Source organism: Trematomus bernacchii, unplaced genomic scaffold (genome assembly GCF_902827165.1).
Source record: "Trematomus bernacchii unplaced genomic scaffold, fTreBer1.1, whole genome shotgun sequence".
NCBI lineage: Eukaryota > Metazoa > Chordata > Actinopteri > Perciformes > Nototheniidae > Trematomus > Trematomus bernacchii.
Genome location: NW_022987582.1, coordinates 11,344,594 through 11,364,429, shown reverse-complemented (window position 1 = coordinate 11,364,429; position 19,836 = coordinate 11,344,594). Strand labels below are relative to the sequence as shown.

The window sequence follows — 19,836 nt, the reverse complement described above, 5'->3', positions numbered from 1 at the left end:
GAGATTATATTTCAAGATGAAATAGTGGAATAGGGATAATTCAAATCAGTGAGGCATGGGTGATACAAAAAGTGACTTTTGAATATAATCCTGAGCTGTAATGCAACATGCAATACAAGGTTTGTGAGGACATGCGGCCCTCATAAGTACACGACCACGAGAAAACACACAGGCAAACAAAAGGACAAAAAGCCCTCGTCTGCGCTCAGAGCCCGCAGTGAGGAGCGGTGGTGTGACTGAGACGAAGACCCAGTTGTGTCACTTTATAACAGTTCAGCTCTCTCCCTCCCTCTATCTCTCACCCTGAACCTGTCAGATAGTCGGAGTCTGTCATCTCACCCATCCTCCCCTCCTGAGTCCTCCTCTCCTTCCTCTTCCCCCATGGGGTTACAACGATATGAGGAGCTAATCTTAGCCTTGTTGACCACCGTTGCCTGCTACGCTCATTAGTGGGAACTGATAGTGATGTGACACTGGGATGTGGTTATATAAAGGTATGGTTAAAGACATAACGTCATAAATGGTGTGTTTTTAACATGACTTTTCTGTGTTTTTATAGGTTTCTTTAATACTAAAAACATACTGGTGAGCTGAAAGTAGACTCCATATGACAGATAATGTGCAGGTTGAAAAGGAAAAGGAAGTGCTTGGTTTGGTTTTGATTGCAGTAGGGTGTATAAGGTGGATGGCTGAATATATGTATACCTCTAGCCATGTTTTGGCAACCCTGGTGAACTTGTGCCTTTTGTCTTACTTTGAAATACATACATTTGTTTTGATAGGCTCAGGGACAGGACATCCCTAAGCAGTTGACCAATCACAACAGAGCCGGCCAGCCAGCAAACCGTGTTTGAACATTAAAGCAGGTAAACAGTAGAAGCACAACATACTGATATGAACTTGAAAATGAGCATTATAGGGCCCCTTTAAGAGATTAGGCCAGTCGTTTCTTTATCAAACAAACAAAACCAAACCGAAAAAAACTAAAGCATAATCCTGGGAGTTGGGCTAAGGCAACTCACTATCTTAATGCTAAGGTAGGGACATGTTCAGATCAATAAAGTTAAGTCGATTAACCAACGTGAAACAGTGAAACTCAAAATCGTCAGCACTTTCAGCCTTTTAAAGACTGCGGGACCTCCTCGCAGATACCCACCCAAAATAACTTTGAGGCCCCGGACGGATTTGTCTAAGTGGAGCCTGGCGTTTCCTACGGCTAGCCAGGTCTTTTCCTCCTCCTCCCCCTCCTCCTCCTCCGTTCCTTTAACTAACAGATCTCCCCAGTGTTCTAAAAATACCAGGTGAACGGGGCCGTAGAGATGGTGATGAAACTGCCTCTCTGACACTGTCCCACTGCAATCCATCTCTCCACCGCCTGCCAGCCAGCATATGTTTGCAATTGGCTCCCCCCAGCAACCCCCATTGCCTCTCAACCACCCCCCCACTGGTCCCCAGTTGCCGGTTCAGATAAAACCCCCCCCTACACACACACACATTTCCCCATCCTTGTCTCTTTCTCTCCCTCAGCTACTGTCCTAGTCTCTAGGTTTCAAAACCGGTGCAGTTATCAATCATTGAGCCGGCACTGTCATGTTGGACCAAACACACACAGACACACACTTCCTTTCTTTCTCTCCTCCTTCCTTTCTCCCATCCCTCCCTCTCTGCTTATCTCTTTGTCATCCCACCTCACTCTCTCCCTACCCATCTTCTCCTTTCGTTTTCCTTCTCCGTCCTCTGCCTCCTCTCACACACTTGCCCAAATTTGTTCCACTTAATAAGCCCTCCCCAATGACCTTGTGCTAATTAAGCTGCACTGTGTTGGAAATCTGATGGTTAATTAATGATGAGATAAATTCTGTCTGCAGGACTGTCAGGAAAATGATGACGCTGTGTTTTACAGGTTTAAATAGAACAAACCTTGTGGCCGTCCTCCCTCTGAAGTGTGTGTGCAGTGGAAGTGTGTGTGCATGTGTGTGCATGTGCACGGTGGGCATGTGTTTGAGTGTGCATGAGTGAGCGCAGCAAAAAAGAATAAAGGATCTTTGGGTGACAAGTGCCAGCGTTCAGTTTGTGTGTTTATGCTTTATGCTGTATGGAATTGTGGATTATATAGTTCTATATGTGCGTGTGTGTGTGTGTGTGTGTGTGTTTGATGTTATGATGCTGGGCAGATTGACAATAATACACACATTGAGCAAGACTAATGCCTCTATGCCCAGCCACTTTCTATCTCAAATAGCAACAATCACAAAGGTCTTTTTGAATGTTCCTCTCTCTTAAGTTGGTGGGCCAAAACAGTACTTCTCAGATAAGCAGCATTTCCTAGTGAGCAAGGATCCACTTGTGTGGATGCACATTTAATCAAAACATTTTAAAATCGGAAGCGCAATATGGACAAGTGCAATATTAAAATCGCAGGAAGCAAAATATTTGTTAAAGGCTACATTTGTGTTAAAATACAATGTTGTATTAAATATTGTGGAACTGGAGAGATATCCCGGCCAACATATCGTATTTTATTGGACGACGTAAGTGTTGTACTGTCTACTGTCGCCACCATTACTGTGGTGGCAGAACTAGTGAGAGCAGAAAAGTTTAAGGTTGCTCACTATCAACAATTGCATCTTCTGGCAGATTATTAGCCAATATTAATGTGAAAGTCATTAAGTCTTAAAGTACTACTATGTTGTGTGAAATGTTAGTGTAACCTTCATCAACTTAACTTTCTATAAGATATAAAGTTAAGCGGATAGTAAATCCACTAGCATGCCATCCATGATTTTTTGCGATGTAATCATATAAAACATGCCACGTCATGAAAGAGTACGAAGCGTGTTAAATAAAGTTGAAGTTGAATTAGGGTCAGGAAGTATATGCAGAGCAGCTCAACTGACAAGCTAACAGGGGATCAGCAACACACCTGTATGCTAACAATGCAAACAATAATTAAATGAAGATATTCAAAAGTGTAATTGATTTATAGGCGAAGTGTCTTGTAGTTTTTACTTTCAGTTTCCTAAGTTTATTATTTGAGCAGCACATTCAAAATGTAGCATTGAGGAAATTGCGAGAAAAGATGAAAAGTGAAATCCTTTATATAAATAAGGTGTTCCTGTGTGGGTGTATCGATGACATTCCACCGCAGTTACAGCAGCTTGTTTCTGACATCCATGTGTCTATAAAGCTAACTCATATCTGAGGTTATTGCAGTTGTCTGGCATTATATGTTGTGGCTAAGATAGTGAATTACATAAATGTTGTTTTGTTTTTTCCTTAACAAGTGGACATTAGCCAATTGGAACACAGAAGCATGTTGGACTGGGAGGTCAAAGGTTCAAGTGCCGGGTCGGTCATGAGTGGCAAACAGCAGAATACTGTTTGCCCTGAGCATGTTACAGATGAGAAAACACATGTAACCGAGTTCAAAGTGTCAGCTACCCTTGGATCAATAAAGGTTGCAGCAACAAAAAGCTGTGGATCAAACATAGACTTGAAGCAGTTGAGGATATGAGGATGTGTTTCCATCTAATCCAGACGAACAGCTGACAGGAATTGACTTGATAATGTCAGAGAGATGGAGAGGCATCTGGTCGTGTTGCTTACTTCCATATCTGACGACACATGTCACATCTAATACCACATGTTGTCAAAAGTATCAATTTGGTTGTGGAGTAATGAAAAAGCGGGTCTGTTTCTATTTTAGCAGCTCGCTTGACAGATTGAGAGGTGTTTAACGTCTCATTTTGGCTTGTCAGGGTAGGGGGGGGGGGGGGCTTCACAACTTCATCTCCTCATCTTTCTTTTTGCACACACATACACACATACGCTGACAGCAGGGCTCTGGCTCTGATAGACAGGGCCAAGCGGGAGACATTACACATACACAGGAAACACACGCATACGCAGAGAAAAAATGGTAAAAGAAACATCATTCATCCTTAATTCAAGAGGGAGGGCAGAAAAGTAAGATGAGGGAGAGAGGCAGATAAAGTTTGACAGAGAAAAGCAAGAGACCGAGACAGACAGAATGAGTGAAAGCCGTTTAACTCATTAGGGGAAGGGAGGATTCTCAAGTTATATTTAACTTGAAATCACTGTAACTAGAGGGGACTTTTTTTGCTTTAAAAGCTTGCAGACCTCCATAGGGGTTGTAAGAGTCATCCTCCGAAATCTCGAACTAATTGCCTGCTGTATCTCTCACAACAAGCTAAAAATACTTGACAGTCGGGATCCTGGATAAAGAAACGTTTTTAAGAACTCTAATGCACTAGCTTGCAGTTTTACAACACTGGTTTTATTCCAGCAGATTACTATATGTAGTGTGGGTGCGGTTGCAAGTGTTTCATTTACCTTTCTTTACGCTGTCCGACTCCATGTTTTCCAAGCAGGTGGGTGCTCAGGTGTTTCTTCATCACAAAGGCCCATCTACAAAACACAAAGAAAACGTGCTTTAACATGCTTAGTACGTTTAAAGTAGACAAGTATTGGTACATTCCAATTGTGCGGATCTTCTGTTATTTACTTCAAGAAAATATGTCAAAAGCAGCGATACAGTAATAAAAGTACTTTGAAGGCTTGAAGATAGCCTCTGCAATCATATACTGAAATGAATGACATAGTGTTATTTTAATGAATCAAGCTGGATGTGAACACATTTTTTGTTTGTAACAGAAAATATTGTCTTGGATTTGGTTATTTTTCCAATTTTTCTTCCAAAAAACTGTGTTTCACTTTTTTCTACTTTTACTTTTTTTTTCTCCAACCGATAGACACTTTCGAAGATTCGCATGAGAGTAAGAACCCATCCCTCTCTTACATTCCAATACTTTTCCCAGGAAACCCCATTTGACATTGAATTGTTTTTTTAACATAATTGGTGATAAACTGCTTTTTTGGGTGGAGAAAGTATTGTTCTGTTAATAGATGACAGACCAGCAGAAAGAAAAGAATGTATATAAACTGTTCGCACCACAAGAGAAGTACGAAGTTTGAACACTTTTGTTTTGCCAGCACCTTTTTGGTCGGACGGTAGAGAGAGAATCGAGGCAAAGAGTTCCACATGTTGTTCATCAATGTGTCAAACAAATATGTTCACACGTGCAATGGTTCAATTGCACATGTATCTGCAGTAAATAGGGGTTGCACGCACGCACTCGCAGTCAAAAACACCAGGGTACCGTAGCTTGACAGTGACCACAATGTCCTGACTTCGTCGAGGGCCCTGAGTTTACCGTGTCTCCTAAACAGCATATGAAAACATAATGAACGGATGACAGGACTAACTACTCTGACATCCAAGCTGCCTCACCAGAGTATTCATCCCCTGGCCTTTTCATTTAGCACCCATCACTTCCCATTATTGTGCGACTGAGAGACAATGACCACATCTGAGAGCTGAGGATGGAGCTACATGAAAGGGGCCCAGGGAATTGAACCAACAGTCATGTGGTTGGTACTGTCACTGCACACACTCGGGTAGACCCCTCCCCCCCTGTTGCTCCTCCCATTTCGTCCTTCCTGGAGGTTTCACTTTTTTTTCTTCAAAGTAAATCATTATTCTATTTTCTCTTGGGCAAGGCCCGTCCGCGCCTTTCTGAAGCTCTTCCTTCTCACTTAAGAGTCAGTCTTCTATAAAGCATAATTATTTCACTATTTATGTCGCTATGTCAGCTTTAGCCCCGTTCCAGCGTCTGGACACACACACACACGGCTGTTGTCCTCCATTTCGTCATGGCCCCGGAGTCCCGTCCGTCATCCAGGCCCCTGAGGCCGACGCTAACTAACACCACCGTATACATATTCAAACATGTTCCAGTGGTTCGCCTCGCTATCATCACTCTACATTTTTCTCAATCCTCTCCAACTCAATCTATCCGCCCGTCCAGAAGGTTCCCTTGGAGTTAAACTGGGAGCGAGTATACGACTAAATCTTGTAAACTCCAATCAGGGAGAATGGCAAGATCCAAATGCTGAGCATCTCTGGCTCACTGGAAGCTGACTGACGGCATCATCTATAAATAAACAAACAGCATAATTAAGATATTTCTAAGGGGGTTGTTGGTGCGAATTAATCAATATATTTGAGAGAAAAAGCCCGACCATAGAACACTCCACGCATGCTTGTTTAAGTCGTCGTGTTTAGACATGGAGAGAAAAAAGAGCTTGCAAACATTTCTGTTAATTATGTATTACAGCTGTCCTTCATAAACCTAATTACAGAGTGCTGAAAGGCAACGAGGGCAATTTGCATATGCGCATGAAAGACAAGACATATGCAAAATATGATTTTAATTAGCATTCTTTGATAGCGAGGGGTACAAATCAAACTGGCATGTTGTGAGATTCTCATCTCGCCCATTTGAGTTGGATTATTCTCAGAGTGGCACGAGTGCAAGATGGGTAATGCCCTGTGGAGGCACCTGGCACAGTCTGCGCACACACACAGACAAATGGGTGTTAATATTCACAGAGATGCACAATAAAATCATGCAAAACTAGAAAAAAACATGCACAAATGGTGATAACACATTTATAATGAGCTATTCACCATGTGATTATCTAATACACCCAAAGTACTGTTCCTGATAATGTTGAGATAAAATGCAGCACACACATACACATACTAATACAAATTCAGACAAATACAATCCTTACTCACAAAAACAGACATCCACAAGTACCCTATCTCTCATGCACACACACCAACACACGGAAAGATCCCATATCTAAATGTTAAAGGGGCACATCCATTTGTTTAAGGCAGTGTGTAATCAGCCCCCTGCCCTTGGTGTGTGTGCATCCTCTGCCATCCAGGTCAAGGCCTCAGCTTGTCGTCCTGCTGCCTTGGGCTGCATCATCAGCCCCAACCATCAGCCTTGATGGTTATTGTAACAAAGGGATACTTTAACATGCCATTCATCCATATCAATTCTTTTCCCCCCCATGAATTGAACTAATAAGGCTGTGCCTCTGCCCTCCAGGGAGGCTCATAATATCCATTGCAGATATGAAAAAAAAAAGAAAGGAAGAGAAAGACGGAGACTCTGGTGTTTCACGTTCGACTTTCCCTTCAGACTAATCGGCGCGCCACAGCTCGTTAGGTCCGTGACGTGCCGGAGCTTTACCGATAAGCAGGGGAGACACGGCTCAATTACCCACAGTTACAATCTTTCTCTCTCCCCTCCCTCTCGCCGCCTGATGATGAAGAGATAACATGTCAATATTTGATACAAACAACTTCATTTGCCTAATGGTGTTCCTGGATAGGCCCATCTACAGGTCCGGAAGGGATGGGAGATCTAAGGAAAGGCCTGGAGCAGCACTCGGCTTAGACGCACCGTAGCCCACCACCCCTAAAAACATGCACGCCCATTCCCGAGCATGCTGGGATAGAACCATGTCAGACATGACATACTTTGCCAACTTTGCTGGAGTAACTTTCAGTTGGCTTCTTCAGGTTTTGACTGTTCACTTTGTCTTTTTTTCTCACTTGATTCTGACATCGCTGCACTTATATTGCTGCCTCAAAAAGTTACAGGTAATGGGTTTTGTTTGAACAAGTATGGATTACTGATCTACAGGTAGAGAGCAAGCGGCAACCTCCATGGTTGAAAAATAAAGCCCATGCTGAAGAGCCAGTAACTGTACATTCCTTGAATGGTCACTTCAGTCAGGCTCCAAAAGAGAGTCAATCTCCATTGACTTCTATGTATAAATAAAATCACCAGAAATAAACACAGCCTAGTACAAACATGTGTTTTGGTCTTTATAGTTTATTTTTCCATTCATGACAACTGTACGGGAGAATATTTGTACTTCTTCCACCCCTGTAAATGATATCAATGCTTGAAGTTGTGCAATATAAGGGAAGTGAATGCTTTGAATGGTACGTGGCTAGCTGCTTGATACCTGCTCTGCTGCACCACCCTTACCTTTCCTATATCCCCCAACTATCTAGCTCTTTGCCCATTATATCATCCACCATGGGTCAAAACACCCTGTTAGTAAGGGTGAAAGAAACCAAATGTCTGTGCTATATCCAAAGCAAAGTGATTTCTTGTGTGTGGCATCAGGTACAAGACTGGCATGGTAAATGTAAACCTTTCTCACCTAGTGTAAACTTGCATGGTAGGATAGACTTATCTCTGGCATTGATGAAAAACTCATCTAGTTGACACTACAATTAACAACCAGAAGACTAAACCAGGAAAGACGCAGATGGGCGGAGGTAGCGTGAATGATTCAGATGTGTTGGTCCTAATTATGGCTTTAGAGGACAAAACATAAGGAATAGTTGGTACAATATTTCATTTTTTTCTTTGAAAACCGTAGAAAATCAATTTTGACGCCTTCTGTGTGCCACCACATATGCAACATAAGAAAATCTATGAGCTGAAAAATGAAGCTGAAATGTACTAACTGCTGTATTGTAATTGGTTAAGAGGTAACTGAAAAACCATTACGAGGGATACCAGATGTAGGAACCGCTCAACCCTCGCCGGGCGAAACCTGGTGGAAGGAGAGGGATTCCATGTGGGAGAGATGAAAGGGGAGGTGGGGGTGAGCTCTGAAGTTATGGGACTATGCTTCAGCTCTTTTTGAGGAGAAGCACACACACACACACAAGCTCTTCAGTGGTCCGCTGGGCCCCAAAGAAATGAGTGTGTGTGGGCTCATCCAGCCTCCTGTGCCAGTCCTAATGATGGCCTCCACCTGCTGCTTTAATGTCACAGCTGGATCGCCCTCCATCCCTCACTGACTCTGACTGCCATCAGCAGCAGGTAGCTCCCTCCGCACACTCCCCCCTTCCATCCCCTCTGCCGTCTCAGCGTCCTTCATCTCTCTTCACTTCCATCTTCTGCCTCTCCTATCTCGTGTCACCTCCTCCCATCCATCTCCCTGCTACTCTTCTGCTCACACTTTGTTGTTCTACTCCCTCCCTATTGCACAAACTTTTTTTATTTGCCATTCCTCTGCCATAACTTTCTGTCGTTCTTCATTGTCTTCTTCAACAATGTATGTTTCCCGTTCTTGACATGTTTAATTGCACCCAACGCTCATGCAGGGTGAGAAAAGAAGCAACAAGATTTATGGGAAACGTGGTCTTAATTTAGAAACACTTGCAAGAACGCTGCCACAGGCGTGTCTGTCAGTCACACGTTTTTTTTTTATTCTTTGTCAGAGGTATCACAACTAATTTAACAATGATCTAATGACAGAAGAAATGCTTTACAAACATTAGCACGTTTAATTTCTAAGGATGAAACACCCAAAGAGTAGATTTTCCATTGAAGAGGGGGACCTATAGCGTAAAAAAAAAAAAAACGTTCCTCAATGCCACAACTAATTTACTATTCTGAGTAAACATAATGTGTTTCTTCCTTGTTTATTTTTTTATAAAGCTTTGCTGGAGATGCGGAAAAACCTGGAGGTATGTTGACAGGTTTAATCTGAGAAGCTTTGACAGGCAGGTGAACTGACAGAAGAACAGAAACCAACACTTGGCTGACAGCAACCCTGCAGCGCTGAGACAGCTGCCGACTTGTCAGACAGACAGATAAACAGACAGGAACAAGAAGTGGAAAGATAAGACATGTATTGACAGACAGAGCAACTTCTTCCCTGACAAGACAGACAGACAGACAGACAGACAGACAGACAGACAGACAGACAGGAAGACGTCAAGAATAAGGACTGAGAGAAAGAAGGGATTCTGCTGAGTTTACCGGCTGAGTTTAATGGATGTTCTACAAGCGGGCCTGTAGCAATAGACGGGGTGAACTAAATGTGGTGTCAGATTGTTCAGATGTGGAGATAGATGGTGATGGAAAGATGGAGAATGCAGAGTCACGGGAGGGAAAGAAAAGGAAATGAAGGATTATGAAAAATCATGATGGACTATCTGGATAAACTGGAGTGAGGGTGAAGTAGGGAGAGAAGCAGAGGCAAATGCAGTTTGCGCGCTGTCGCTTCGTTTGAAGGAAGCAGGAGGCGACTTCGCATCAATATTGCTCAGGCTTCTAAGAGTTCCGCTTATGGAAACATCCCATAATGTAACAGATATTGGGCAGGGAAAATAAATAAATAAAACATCCGAATTGATTTGGTTTTCTATCCCAGTGCCAGAGCGAGAAGCAGGCGCTTGATCTATTCTAAGATGATCCTGATAAAAATAAAAGAAAGTGTTTCTCCGACGACTGATCAACGTCAAGGCTCTGAGTGAAACAGACACCACTCACTTATGATGCCGCCGCTCGTGCGTGCGCGCCCACGTGTGTGTCCTTTAGTCTTAGAGGAGGTACATAAAAAGCTCACTTTGCCTCTCCAAAGGGGTTTTTGGATCATCTGCTGAGGCAGGTGATGGGGCTTGACGGATTGATTGAGGCGGAGTTCTCATCGACAGTGGCAGCGCCCCATAGAGTTCCCAGCTCCAGTGCACACTGTTCCATTAAAGGATCATTTAGAGGGAGAGCAAGTTCCACCTGCACTTATGCAGAGCACACCCTAATGTGAGATGAAACAGACATTTTCAAGCTACGGGAAAGGGAGGGTGTAAAGAGAAGGAAAAAAATTATAATAATGAAAAATAAAAAGTCCCTTCCCAACAGCGCATTTCCATCTTTCCAGAGAGCGGCGATTGATGAAGTAATCTATTATTGATATCATCATCGTTATGCGCCCATGGCCGTTTCAGTGTTACGGAGCCCCCACCTCTGAGCGTCATAGCACTGTTTGCATATTATGCTACTCAGCATCATTATATTTTCTAATTAACTGCTTTAATTTGGGATTTAAATCTTAAGCGAGGGGGAAAAAACTTGAAAATGCTGAACAAGAGAGAATAATGCCGTATCTGGTGTCAAGATGAAAGGAGAGGTGTATGAGGAACAAGGTACCGACAGTTACACAAGTGGCTTTGTCAAAGTGGTATGAGCTGTACAGTATTGTGTGGAATCAGCACAAAAACACCTTGGATAAAAAAAGAAAGAGCACCAACCGGTATGAAGACTGAACTTGTCTTGAGAAATATTTAAAATGAAATGCATCCAACATACTAAAATACTGCTGCGTTAGGTAGAGGCTTAGAAAAGTCTCAACAACAAAACAAAATGAATCAAGAATGCTGGTTGTTAAAGGCCGTTAGCTTCTCTTGCTAATGCATCTCTCCCCTTTCTCTCTGCAGTGCAGTTAAAGATATGAAAAATATATGTGCTTTTTCTCCCCCCTCTCCTTTTCCACCGCGGCGTGTTAAATCATTAAAGAGAAGTCCTGCTCATTATCTCTCTAAACAAAACTTCTCTTAAACCAAATAAATCACCGTTGCGCGGCGCAGCTAACAGCCGTGAAGGGATAAATTACAAAGCGCCTCACTGGCAGCGCTGGTATTTTAAAAAGCTTGCTGCACAATTTCTATGATGTGCAGTAATTTGTAATGCAGGTTTCCTTATGTTTAGAAGGTCTCAGGTGTGTGTGTGCGTGTGCGTGTGTGTGTGTGTGTGTGTGTGTGTGTGTGTGTGTGTGTGTGTGTGTGTGTGTGTGTGTTGGGAGAAGAGGTGAAGGGTGGGGAGGGAAGAAATAAGAAGAGCCTGTGTGTGTACTTTGTACTCTTCAGCACTAACTCTAGCACTAAGCACAATCATTTGACATCCTTGAATGTATATTTTTAGTAAGTTGATAACAATACTACGACAGCATAATATGACCATTGGCCGATAACATTCGAAAGCCTGTATTAAATGTTGGGATGAGGTCGGACTTCAGCTATCATAAAGATGCCCCCAACAGCTAGCGTCTTGTGTTGATATTAAATAGCATAACATTTAATTATTAATGCTTAAAAATAACAGTTTCTGCCCGAATAGCGTCCATCACTGAATGCAGCTTAAGGACATATTGATATCATTAATTTTGGAGGATTATAGGTGTTTGCTTTGATTTCAAGATCTACGCTGTGAAGCCGTTACATTGGATGCTTTCTGGCTGGCCTGAAATGACTCCTTTTAAAGAGTAGCAGGAGTAAAAAAGTGTTGTTAGATAGGTTGCTGTGTTGAATCAGAGGTAGACAACACTGCTGATGTTAGCATTATATTTTTAATCAGCCAGTCAAACTGATGTATCGGTGTGACTGTAACCAGTTTTTCCAGCTGACCGCGGCGTCATTATAACAGCAGCAGGGGCTCATCTCCCGTTAAAAAGTCTAATTGAGGGGAAAGAACCCACCCTGCACTCTCACCTCCGTCCCCACCTCTGCACCCCCCCCTCCAGGGACCGGGAGCAGCGATTGAGCCCCCCCCCCCCCCCCCTCTCGACCTCTCTCTGGCCCCTAGTGGGCAGATTAAACTGCGGATAACAGGGCTGCACTTGGGTCCGTTTACAACAGCAAGCCTCCCCTGAGCCTCCTGGGGATAAAAACCAACAGTATCCCTAAGACCCCCCCCCCCCCTAAGAAAAAAAAATCCAAACATGATTTATTCAGTCTGTTTACTGTACACTGTATCTGCCTGTCCTCTGAGAACAAATTAAATGTATGAAAGAGAGAAGGAAGAAAGGATGAGCGGTTAAAAAAAGGGAAGAGAAGTATCAAAGTAAATAATTTAATCCCGGAAATAAAAATAAAAGTCTAGAGGCGTGGAGCGTGTTTAATTTGCACAGGAGATCTATAATAGCCGGCTTTGTTGAAGACACACAGTAGCACAAATGCATGACAAAGATCTATGACAAATGAGACAAATCTAACTTGTTTTGAAAACCCAAAACTATGTCTAAGTCGGTTTTGGTTATTCAAAGAACTCTAGGTCACCGTGTTCAAACTTGAGCAATCTGGAGAATGAGGAGCGAGAGGGGAACATTGAAAACAAACAAAGGAGACAGCCTCTAATTTTGACCGCTGTTGTTTCAGTGAGTGGTCTTCCACATTAAAAAGAACTGAAGCAACATGACAAGCGCGAGTTGTATTTCTCTCGCTATAGTTTTTTTGCTAAAGCAGATAATCCATAAAACATAAGGCCTCCGTATTGACGTTTTTGCTCAGCCGGGCTGAGTGAAGGGCGTAGCTGGGGTGTCAGGCCTGTCTGTCGGCCAGATACCACTCTCATTATCCCCGCGCCTCGGTGAAGGGCAGCTAAGGTCACACTCCGGAGGAGCAAAATAAACCGCTTCGGTACTAATCTAATATTCAGCGATCCTATCAAAGAAAGACTTATTAGGCTCAAAGAAGCGCGGCTATTGATGGAGATGAAAGATTGTACAAAGTGGAAGTTCACACTCTCCGTGACATCTGACATCTTCTCCGGTGGGTGATATTGAATCTCACTTTACCCAGAAGTAAGTTAACGGAGTATTTCCCCTGTGAGCTGTCTGGAGTCAAATGAAACAATGTACTTTCTGGAGATTGAGTAAGAGCACAGCTTAGGAATGTATACAACGCACCATTCAAGTGTTAATATAGATGCTGTTGCCTCCTACTCGAAGCTACTGCACTTCTACACCTCTCAGAAAGTATGCATTCACACACACACACACACACACACACACACACACACACACACACACACACACACACACACACACACACACACACACACACACACACACACACACACACACACACACACACACACACACACACACACACACACACACACACACACACACACACACACACACACACACACACACACACACACACACACACACACACACACACACACACACACACACACACACACACACACACACACACACACACACACACACACACACACACACACACACACACAAAGGATGTCTTTGTTTGGCTATTGCTGCCGTTGTCTTGACACCCACCATCTGCCGCCCCGGCAACAGAGAAGAGTGAAGAGAAGACTTTCTCTCTGGAAACTCGCCCTACACCCCACCGCTGCCGACACCCCCCACCACCAAAAAAAAAAGAAGAAAACTCTGCAAAGGTTTCACTCAAACGAGCGCTGGCCTCCCTCCCACTGCTGACGCTCTCTGATGCTCCACAGGTTGAATCACCGCTCAATAAACAGACCATTTCTGCCTTTTGTTTCCTAACGCTTCTTTAAGTCCTTGCTGAAATGCATAAAGTGGTAAACAAACGCAGAAGATTTACAGTGCGAGCTTCTTCTTTTTTTCTCCCCGAAAGCAAAGAAAACCTTGTGAAGATCTCATTCAGCCATTTAATAAAGCCTCGTGTCATTGAAGTGTCGAGGAAGAAGGGGTTGGGGTAAATTGCAAAAGGTCCTCCTCAGTCCCATTCTACACACAGAAGAGACGTATCACAGAGCAAGCACTCAAATGTAAATAAATAAATAAATAGGTAAATAAAGTACGCTATGCAGATGAGGGTGACGAAGCCTCCGTCTCGGCCTATTCCGCGATGTGCTGGCCATTCATCACCTGCGCATGCAAAGCGCCAGCTCGGGTCCTTAGCATATTCGCATATTCTAATGAAGGCTTGCATGCAAATCAGGACGACCTTTTCCTTTTGGCTTTTTTTCCTCTTTTTTTTTTTTTTCTTTACAACTTTACATTAACAGGAGGGGAGTGGAGAGCAGTGGCTGTAATGGCTATTAGAGCGACAGGCTTGAATATGTGGCGTTGTGATCTGAACTCAGGGAAGCTGTAATTAGGCTAATCTATTACCAGACGCCGGCTGTCAAAAGATCTTTATGGCAAAGGACGGACTTGCCAGACTCTTTATTTATTAAAAACTGCCTCTGGATTTTGTCAAGGGATAGTCAGTCAAACCCTCAGAAAAAATGTTCTCAGCACAGTGACATGAGATCAGACATGGATAACACATCCAAGACAGGCACCCATGGGACCTTAGCGCTACCCCTGGACCTATGAGGTGCTACATGTTGCGCAAGCTAATATTTGCAGAAGGTGCCTAGTGTTGAGTCAGACCAATGGAATGATACTGGCTTATAAATATTGAGCAACAAGGCTTGATGTAATGTAGATTTTTTTATAAAATCAATGATTGTTTGAAGAATAGAATGATTGTCTTTAAAGAGTAGATGCATTAATATTGTATTACATTACAATACATGTCGTTTTGGAGATTGGGGTTCACTATCCTGCCCAAAGACACTCTGAATATTGACTGCAGGGGATGGGGATCGAACAACTGACCGTCCATTTGGTACATGTCCGTCACAACCTGGGTGACACCATTTATACTTTTTAAGCTCATATCTCCAAACAAATCAGTGAAGAAAATGTCTGTCTGTGTCATTGTATTGGTTACACTGAAGTTCTAGTTGCCTGTCTGCTCATCCGAGCCTGGCCCCCCCTCTCCCTTTCCGTCAGCAGTGACCACCGTAGGGGAGGGGAGGCGTGCACAGCCTCCCCCGTCCACCAGGCAGGGTCCTGTGCTTGTCGGCGGGGAGGCGGGAGAAAGTTAAGCCTCCTTACTGTGACTTTGAACTTTCTCAGATGAGGCATAAATATTGAAATATTGAAATGAAAGATGCGGGCGGGAGCAGAGGGTGATGGGAGGGAGGTGGGGGGGAGGGAGAGAGAGAGGATAGACGGATTGGGGGGGTGGAAGAGACAGGAGGCCCACTGAGAGAAGAGACAAGGCCCTCACCCCTCTGCCAGGCGGCATTCTAGCAGGGCCGACAGTTATGGATAGGAAACATTACTGCTGCTGGTAATTAAAGCAAAAACTAATACTGTCTCTTGGATGAGGGGGTTTCATAGTGAGCATCCATTTGTCACTGCTGCACACTCGCCAAGGCCAGATTAAATCACACACATATTTAGTCCTGCTGAGCACAGAGGCTCTCTATCCATCTATATATCCATCCATCTATCCCTCCGTCTCTCCATCTGTCATTCTAACTTTATTTTTTAACAACAATGTCCTACTGAAAATGATGAAAGGTAAAGATAGTGTCAGGATATCAACTGTTAACACGTTTGTCGCCTTCAATCCAAAACAGTGGTATCGGTTTTCACGCACACATGTAGGTCAGCTGCTACTAAAGAGTCCTCAGTAAGTGACTGACTGACTGTGGAGTGGCAGTGAAAAGACCAATGGCTAGAGGGAGTGTAGTGGCAAAGACGAGGACGGGGTGGTTGGGGTTGGAGGAGGAGGAGGAGGGGATGCCATGTCACCAGACGGAGGGGATCGGTGACACTGAGCGTGTCACAGGCTGACGGCTGCACTCTGCTCGGACCAGCAGCCCCTCCAGCGCTGTCAGAGGAACCAGCCGCTCCTGATACTGACACTAGCTGCCGCACTGACAGGCCAAAGCATGACTCGTCTCCGCGCTCGCCACAGACGAGGCCTGACGGCGCACAGAGACACTGAGAGACGGAGGGATGGAAAGATATGCATGAAAAGGGAGGGGAGTTTTATGAACACAAACTGGATATGTGTCTTCTGACCAAAACTAGGCGTTTCGTGGGCCAAATAAAGCAAAGTGTTTACTGCAAAAGGTGGCAAACACTGAGTTGACTAGACACAGACCAATTTAGAGACTTCTTATGTTATAATGAGCGGACAAAAGTTTACAGCAGTGACAAGTCTTTTTAAGGTCTTTTGAAAAGTCTGGTTTTTTTCAAAACCACTCAGTTGTTCAAATAATAAATAAGATGTGTAAAACATTAGCCTTGTTCGTTTGTAAGAATTCTAGTAAGAAACCTCTTTACAAAATAGCATTGTATGTTACCCATTTAAAAAAAAAGACAACGATCTGACATTATGTTTACAACTTATGTTCGGTTAGTCAGGATTTTCTAGAACAATGTGGCCCTATTCTGACTCCTTATGACTTCACAGATTCTAGATTGACCTCGTGAGGTTTTCCGGAAAGGGAGGAGTTGTTAGGAAGGAAGAAACATGTTAGCCTGTTTGGATCAGGCAAGAGACACAGCATGGGGGGAAGGTGGGAGAAAAAGGAAGGATGACAATGATAAGATATAGATGGAAATATGGTGATTTGAGGGGGAAAACATGGAAGGGGGGGAAGGGTGGTAATGCCAAAAGGGGAGAGGGCAGAAAACAGAAAGGAGAGAGAAAGAGGGAGGAGATGTGGAGAGAGAGGGAGCGCAGCGGCGAGACTGATCGCTGTTGATCTTCACGATAAGCGCTCCAGACAACTTGTGACCAAAGTGGCGCTTCGACACTAATCGGCCGTGAAGGCTGACCTGCAGCGAGGCAGCGAAGTTCAGCTCGCATAGGGCCGCCGCTGCAGCTCAGACGAGATGGACCCGGACAGGAGACATCCAGGCATCAAAACTCCCTGAGAAATTGCGACTTTGCTTCAGTGCACTGTGAGAAGAACATAAGAGGAGGGGGGGGGGGGGCAAGCAGTGATACTCGGTGCTCTTGGCAGTCGAGGCAGACTTATCTGGCTTAAGATGAAAAGAGAAGGACAGAGGCAAAGGACAGTGGAGTGAGGGAGTCATGGGAAGTGTACAGGGGAGGGGGGAGGAGGAGGAAGGAAAAATATGAGCAGTTTTTGGATCAATTTTATTGACAATTATCTGTGAGCTGGACTGAGCTGAATTGAAGAATAACCTTGAACTGTGTGTGTTCAACCTCTGCCAGACATGAAGGGTGTGTGTGCAAACTATAACAACGGGGCTGAATACTCTCATGAGCAGAGAGTCAAAAGGTCAAAGGTATGGTCAAAAGTGAACTGTGCGCTATACAGGGCCTTTAAGTAAGACAATCTCGCCTTCATAGTGGTAAAGGAAATGACTTTCGCTCAATAAAGTCGAAATATATGACCAAAACTTTAAATTACAAAAAAAATATTTATTTTTTCCAAGTCTCTTAAATTTGACTAATCTCCAACTAAAAATTTCACTCAAAAGAAATGACTTTATTTTACTTCAATAGAGTGGAAATAATAAGGTTCCTTGTTCTAATCATTGATCATTTTGATCAGTTTTTTTTTTGACGGCCACAAAAAGGGCATCGTGTCCAACATAAACCCCATGTGTGGACAAATTGTAACTGTTGGACTTTATCTTAATGTAGCATTCAAGAGAAATGTGCTGCAAATGGATGCAGTGCAATAACCACAATGCAGAGGAGGCGAAGTAGCACAAAGATGGACATCATATAAGAAAAACAAGAAAGTCAATAGTTAACGACTTCAGGTTCGACTCATCTCAAACTTTCGTCTGTCGTCTACACTCTGTTATCCGGGTAAACTCAAGTCAAGGCTTTAATTGAGCAGAAAACGTCCATTCCACACTTTCTATCCCATGCCTTGCCTTTAAAACAAAACAAATCTTCATATAGTCATGTCCCAGATTCTTAGATAAATATTTTCACTCTCACTCAGGGCGGGTTGTCCTCTCTTGCCAAGACGCTGCCGCCGCGACAGTAATGGGGAGGAAACATGAAGCTCTATTTTTAATAAGTAGGGAACACGCTGTTTATTCAGTCGTTAATGACCACTGCCTCCCACTTAAGGCGCCGCATGCAAAAAATGTGAACAAATACTTGGGATCTACTCATATCTGGAACCATAAATCATCTGTGGCTTTGTCCCTTTAGGACAATTTACTGCAAGCATTAGATGAGCTAGGTGAAGAGTGGGGGTGGTGCAAAACAAGAGTGTGTCCACATGTGTGTGTCAATGTTTCATAGCTACAGTAGAAGTGTGTGTGTGTTTCCATTGAGGACACTACTGTTCTGGCATATATATCATAAAAAAGAGATTAGATTTATCACATTTTCAAAAACGGTTGAGGCGATAGCGAGTGTTTTTGGATTGATTGATGAAGAAATGATTAAATATGGTTCTGCGGCTCTTCTGAGTCTGATAATATGCCAATAGGTTCAGTAATGGCAGCTAAGTTCAAGCTAACCACCAGAACACAAGTGAGGTTGTCAGTCTGTATATTCGTCACACACACACACACACACACACACACACACACACACACACACACACACACACACACACACACACACACACACACACACACACACACACACACACACACACACACACACACACACACACACACACACACACACACACACACACACACACACACACACACACACACACACACACACACACACACACACACACACACACACACACACACACACACACACACAGTTGGGTTAAATCGGAGACAGAAGCAGGGATTCTCGAAATATTCCCTTATTGATCTGTTGTGGGAAGATGCTATCTCTTTACATGAGGAGCAGACCGCTGGAGCCAGCACACAAACACACACACACACACACCTAAATAGTATTACTACAAACACATGACACGATGAGTGTATGCTATCATCTACAAAAACACAAGCGTGCACGGTACATTTGTACAAATCAAACATACCAGACCAAACCACACACACACACATTCCCCATGCATGGTGTAAATGTCCTCCAAAATAAAGCTTTCCAAGTACAAACACAGAAGGCTTTAGACACAAATACCATTCAGCACAATTACAAACCGGCAAAAACACTGTTTACTTATTTATTGATGAAGTTAATTGCTCGTTAAAATTGCACTTGAATTCTTCTGCACAAACTGCATAAACATTTCATGTTCCATCTAAAAAGGAGGAAAGTTTGTGGTATTAAAAAACACACTTTTCTCTTCACTTAACACATGTACACATCTTGAATTCTTCACCACAACAAATTGCTTGTATTTATTCTGCAGTGTTGGAAAATTAGTTTTTATAGAAAGTAATGGGAGAGTGGATTATTTATTTGTTTAAACCAACACACTGAAAGGACTCTCAGAGAGACATGCAGCTCAGTGCAGGCTATTAGTTCTGACTGCTCGAGTTTCCCATCCCTGTACTTACACTATACCGCAAATAGGACCATCACTT

General features: G+C 43.4%; 1 protein-coding gene across 1 annotated transcript in view; it reads right to left on the bottom strand.

Moving 5' to 3' along the window:
- Window positions 1-19,836, bottom strand: part of znf407 (zinc finger protein 407) — a 138,504-nt gene that overhangs the window by 74,621 nt on the left and 44,047 nt on the right. The window contains exon 5 of the mRNA XM_034128001.1: window positions 4,354-4,428. Coding sequence (XP_033983892.1) covers window positions 4,354-4,428 — 75 coding nt within the window. The remainder of the gene's footprint in view (window positions 1-4,353; window positions 4,429-19,836) is intronic.